This window comes from Cryptomeria japonica, chromosome 8, assembly GCF_030272615.1.
Source record: "Cryptomeria japonica chromosome 8, Sugi_1.0, whole genome shotgun sequence".
Lineage (NCBI taxonomy): Eukaryota > Viridiplantae > Streptophyta > Pinopsida > Cupressales > Cupressaceae > Cryptomeria > Cryptomeria japonica.
Genome location: NC_081412.1, coordinates 620,105,106 through 620,110,884, shown reverse-complemented (window position 1 = coordinate 620,110,884; position 5,779 = coordinate 620,105,106). Strand labels below are relative to the sequence as shown.

The 5,779-nt window shown below is 35.5% G+C and overlaps 1 protein-coding gene across 1 annotated transcript; it reads left to right on the top strand.

Annotated features, from left to right (window-relative positions):
* The first annotated feature begins 1,183 nt into the window (after positions 1 to 1,183).
* On the top strand, positions 1,184 to 4,159 carry LOC131075469 (receptor-like protein EIX2). The gene has a single exon (XM_059210587.1). It carries the CDS (start codon positions 1,184 to 1,186, stop codon positions 4,157 to 4,159), a length of 2,976 nt encoding a protein of 991 aa, XP_059066570.1.
* The last annotated feature ends 1,620 nt before the right edge of the window (positions 4,160 to 5,779 follow it).

The window sequence follows — 5,779 nt, the reverse complement described above, 5'->3', positions numbered from 1 at the left end:
ATAAACTCTTAATTTTTCTATAGAAAGGTTTGTAAATTCACCACAAAAAAAGTATAACAATCTAGGCAATTTTTTCATGTTGAAAACAAAATTTTAGAAGATGACAATATAATTTCTACATACCATTTTTTTACAAGGAGACTTATTTTTCTTGTCAATATGATTTTTAAAAAAAGTTGTTGAAATCAGATAAGTATCAAGAATAGTATAAAAACTAGCTCTTAATAAATTTAGGGGATTATAGTCAGTATTAAGTAGAAAATTATGTATATTAAACTATGAAATTATTTAAGTAGGCAATGCTATTTTCAAATTATAAATATATATCAAATATGAATAAAAGAAAAAATAATTTATTAAATTAAAAAAAAATCAAATTGAAGATATAAAAATATCAAAAATAATCAAAAAACAATATACAAAACTACTTAAATATTTTGTTTTACCTAACTTTAATCATTAATAAGATTAAACATTTAATCAAATTCAACCTACATATTAAGCTCAATTTTTTAATTAGATTTACTTTATTATTAATTAATTTAAGAAACATACCTATTATAAATACAATCTACTTCAAATAAGATACACATGTAAAGACTACAAATGTTTTTGACATTGTTATAATAAAAATGAAAATATTCATAGACATCATACAAAAGATATCAAAGAAAAGTCCTCCTTAAAACCTTCCATGCATAGAAGAATATTCTTTTCTGTTATTAAATATTATAAAAAAATTAATTTGACACTTGAATATATTAATATTAATCACCTTATATTCAGGTTTATTATACCATTAGAGATTAGAGAACCAAACCCATACAAATTTGTCGTACATAGAAAAATGTCAAATGTAACCGTCCAAATAATATTGATCTAATACAAGTTAGAATAAAATTTTAAATCTCTAGTAATTGAGGTGAAGACTAAATTCCTCTTAATAGCTCAACTACAATGAAAGGACACTATTAAATACCATCACGAAAATACATTTTTAAAACAACAGTTGATGAGAAATATGTGGACGATAGATCAGAATTTATAAAATAATAGACCTCTAATAATAATGTCCCCATCTTTTAGTGGAAGAAAAGTCTCTAGTAAATTCTGCCCGTATGAATTTTATTTATATATAAAATGTAAACCACACTCGTTACGCCATACGAACTTGCATAAAATCATGTCTTTCATTTCGTTTTGTATTGCTCTAAGCTTGGCCTTGGGTATTGGTGTGATAATTGATTTCCCATATATCAGTGGATGCAGAGATGATGAAAGAAAATATCTGCTCGATGTCAGAGGAGGCCTAAACGATTCCTATGGTAGATTAAGCACATGGCGCGGATACAATTGTTGCGCGTGCGAGGGAATTGTTTGTGACCACCAAACAAATCATGTTATTCAACTTGATCTCAAAAACCCTCATCATAAGGGAGATGATCATCGTTATCAAGTAAACCACCAGTTGAGGGGGAAGATTCATCCATCTTTGTTTAATCTGCAACATCTGCGCCACCTGGATTTAAGCTGGAATGACTTCCAAGGCATTGCTATACCTCCACTGTTTGGAAGGCTCAAGAGGCTTACTTTTCTTAGCCTGGCTTATGCTAGGTTTGAGGGTGAGATCCCTCTAGAGCTGGGAAATTTGTCAGCCTTACAACATCTTGATCTGTCAGACTATTACAAATTGCATTCTTCAGAGTATCGCAAGAAATGGAGACTGAAGAGTTCAAGGTTTGATGAATTAGTCAGAAATTTGAGAAACTTGGAATACCTCGCAATGAAGAGGGTGAACCTAGAAAAGGCGTCTCACAACTGGGGCGACTCTGTCTCCAGGCTCTCAAAACTTAGATTGATTTACCTGTCTGCATGTGGTCTTTCAGGAAGTATTCCTTCACTTCTAAACCTTACCCATTTATCCCAGCTCCATCTTCGAGATAGCTCCTTTCCATTCCGAGTACCGTCCTGGTTACAGAATGTCTCATCCTTGGTTTCACTTGATCTCACTGGCTGTGATCTCACTGGTTCCATCCCTTCCGATTTCTTGCACGAAGCTTCAAGTCTGAGCAATCTTTGTTTGAGAAAAAACAGTCTACAAGGAGTAATTCCTGCTTCCATTGCAAACTTTTCGAAACTTGAGACACTCGATCTCTCCGGCAATCAGTTCACGGGGGTTATACCCCTATTTGGATCTCCAGCGAGGCAACCGTCTAGTCTTTCAATGATTGATCTTTCATTTAACAATTTGAAGGGCAGAATACCAGACTGTGTTGGCAGGCTTTCCTCTCTCCAATATATGGATCTCAGGAGAAATCAACTACATGGTGATATCCCAAACTCTTTGGGTAAGCTCTCTATATTAAGTTGCCTTAACTTAGACGATAATCAGTTGTCTGGAGCAATACTAAATTCATTTTCAGAGCTTGTTGGATTGGAAGTACTGTCTCTTTCTTCCAACAATTTGACAGGCGTTGTTTCTATTTCCATGTTCCATAATTTGACTCAACTTCGTATACTCCAGTTATCTAGAAATCAGCTGACTATCAACATTCCTTCAAGCTGGGTTCCACAGTTTTCTCATCTGGAGTACCTGGGATTAAGCTCTTGTAATATTGAAGGAAATTTTCCAGCATTTCTGTCTACTCAATATTTACCAGAAGATTTGGACCTGTCAGATAACAGAATTCGGAGAGGTGTTCCTACTTGGCTCAAGGATCTTACGAAGCTGAGGATGCTTAACCTTTCAAATAACCAACTAGGAGGCTTTCTCCCCCAACTCAACTACAGTAATTTTGAATTGGTGGCCTTGCATAATAATAGCTTTCACGGCCCTATTTCAGCTCTTTCATTTTATGGATTCACATTGGATTTGTCACATAACAAGTTTAATGGTTCTATTCCTGCTACAATCTTTCCATACAACTATTTGTCCCTGTCCGCAAATAATCTGAGTGGAGGTATTCCGTATTCAATGTGTAAAATTGAAAATGAGTTGATGATTTTGGATTTGTCAGACAACAAACTAAGTGATGTGATTTCTGCAGATCTGGGGAGATGTTCGTCTCTTGTAATTTTAAATTTGGCTCAAAATGATTTCCAAGGTGAGATACCAGAGGAGGTAGGAAATCTGACTCAACTCCAGACATTAAACCTCAATGGAAACAATTTGCAAGGTGTTATTTCTCCATCTACTGCAAATTGTGCAGATATTGAGGTACTGGACATAGGAAATAACAGGTTTGAAGGGAGGATCCCAATTTGGATTGGAAAGATGAAATATTTACAAATACTAAGCTTGACGAATAATAAGCTTGAGGGTAGTATTCCATCCGAGTTGTTTGAGCTAAAGAGTCTTCAGGTCTTAGATTTATCTCATAACAATATATCAGGAAGTATCCCTGAAAGTTTAGAAATGCTCCATGCTATGATAAGTCAATCACAGAGTTTTGAAATGCAACGTCTTGATGGATCAGACGGTTTTTGGACTGAAGCCAATACATACATCTATCACTCAGTATTCTTTGTGGATCAAATAACGCTCTGGATTAAAGGAACGGCACGTCCATATAAAAAAATATGGAGATCAATCAAAGTTATGGACTTGTCACATAACAAGCTCCGGGGTAGCATTCCTCCGAAAATGGGACTTCTCCAGGGCCTAGTTGCTCTGAATATTTCAAACAACAACATCAGTGGCTCAATTCCGAAATCCTTTGGACAGATGGTTAGGCTGGAGTCTCTGGATCTTTCAGGAAACATGTTATCAGGGAAGATTCCCCAAGAGCTTGTAAGTCTCACTTTCCTTTCTGTCTTGAATCTTTCATACAACATGCTTTCTGGATTAATTCCGCAGGGTTATCAGTTTTCAACGTTTGAAGATTCTTCATTTCTTGGGAACCCCAAACTTGGGGGGCCTCCCCTCGAAAATAGAACACAGAGCTCTAGTTTTGGTGAAAGAGGTCGCCAGGTAGAGTTGAATAATACAGTTATTGCAAATGATACAGATAAAATGGATCGATGGTGGGCAGTGACAGTGGGGTTATGTTACGGGATGGGATTTGCTAGTGTGATTGCAGTGTTGTGTTTTCACATAGAATGGAGGTACAGATGCTTTGCTTTGCTGGATGCTGTTGTGGCTTATCTTTGTGAGCGTTGAAAACCCTACCTGTTTGCTATCTATTGTTGCCTGACATGCATTAAGTAATTTGTTGAGTTTATAATGGTGTTAGTTGTAAAGTGTTTTCCGGAGTTGAGACATATATAATGCTGTATTCTACTATGGTAGGGTATTTAAATGCTGGAAATACAAATTATGTTGTTTAAAGTCAAGTTCATAGTGAAGATTTTAATTTATATCTAATCAATATAATTTGAAATGAAGTCTACCATGTAATATCCAATTTTTATCCGTAATCTTTATGAGTACATCGTTTTTCCACTGTACTGTCTTAATGTATTGGAGAGGGTTATAATACATGTGGTTTTCAATTTTGGTCAAAATAGAAAATGGCAGGCGCTGCCCGAGCAATTTATGAGCATTGTTTACTACTCAAAAATATATTGTTAGCAGTAACGACCTACAATTTTGTCAGTTTCTAAAATCTTGAAACTTATAAAGCTGTACTAGCTCTAACAAGTTAATCTCTCTTTCAGTTGCATTCTGTTTGAATTACTTAAAATTCCAATTATAAAATCAACGATGTGGCCCCTTCAAGATAATCATTTCCGGCGTTCAATTTTAGCTTTAGGCATAGAGAAGGAGCTGTATGCTGAAACAAGCTTGAAGCTAAATTAGTTAAGGGTAAACATTATGGTTTTCATAAGACAAAGACTTTTTATTATTTCACTTTCATCTGAAAATTATTTCCTCAAAGAATTTCATTAATTAGAACATGACAGACACAAAATAAACAAACATACATATATCACACATATATACATATCTATTTTATATAAACATAAAAAAAATATTCTCACACACATTGTGCTATGAGATGGGCTACCTCCTGATATAGATTAGACAAAATTGTAAAACCATGTGCATGATATACATCATGCCCCCAGGTAGTTCATAGATCCTATCTATCTCGGGGAGAGTACAAGTTCCCATTCATGCTTAACTGAGCCTCAAAGGCTTCAAAATTCCTAGTTTCAACGTCTTCCCTATAGAGGACAAGAGCCATTTCAGTCACGTGACCTCTGCAAATAGCGTTGGCCTAAAAATGCCAACAATAATCCTTTATCTTGGCTGAGTAGGGGCGGCGGACAACCTCCATCAAACTGTCCCCATTGTTCCTTAAAACTAGAATGTGAACAAAGGAGATCTCTACAAGAGATTCCCCCATAACTTGAATGATATTTTAGGAGAAAGCCTAGTAAATCCACCCGTCAAGGCACATGCCCATCTACCTAGAAATCGATATCAACAACCAATTGATGATTACGTCCTATGTAGGTTCCTCCCACAGGTGAAAGAGAGGGCCAATTTTTTTCTTCTTACATTCCTCCTTAAACCTACACCTCACGCCCATGGTGATCAATTCTTTGATATTGATGTTATATCGAAGGCAGCTCTTGAGACCGATAAATATTTAAAATTTACTGAGCCCGATGTAGAAAATAGTAGAGAAGATAATTCTATTCCCCAATGCGTAGTTGTTGCACACAGAGGAATAATAAAAGATAAGTTCAAAACGACTTTGTATATAGTTGTGTGTTTTATACAAGCCCCGAGCCAAGCTAAATTAGCATAACTCAATGGGCGAGGAAGGGGGTC

What these genes read in the sequence shown, in the direction of transcription:
- LOC131075469 (XM_059210587.1), top strand. Translation starts at nt 1,184, where the DNA reads ATGTCTTTCATTTCGTTTTGTATTGCTCTAAGCTTGGCCTTGGGTATT.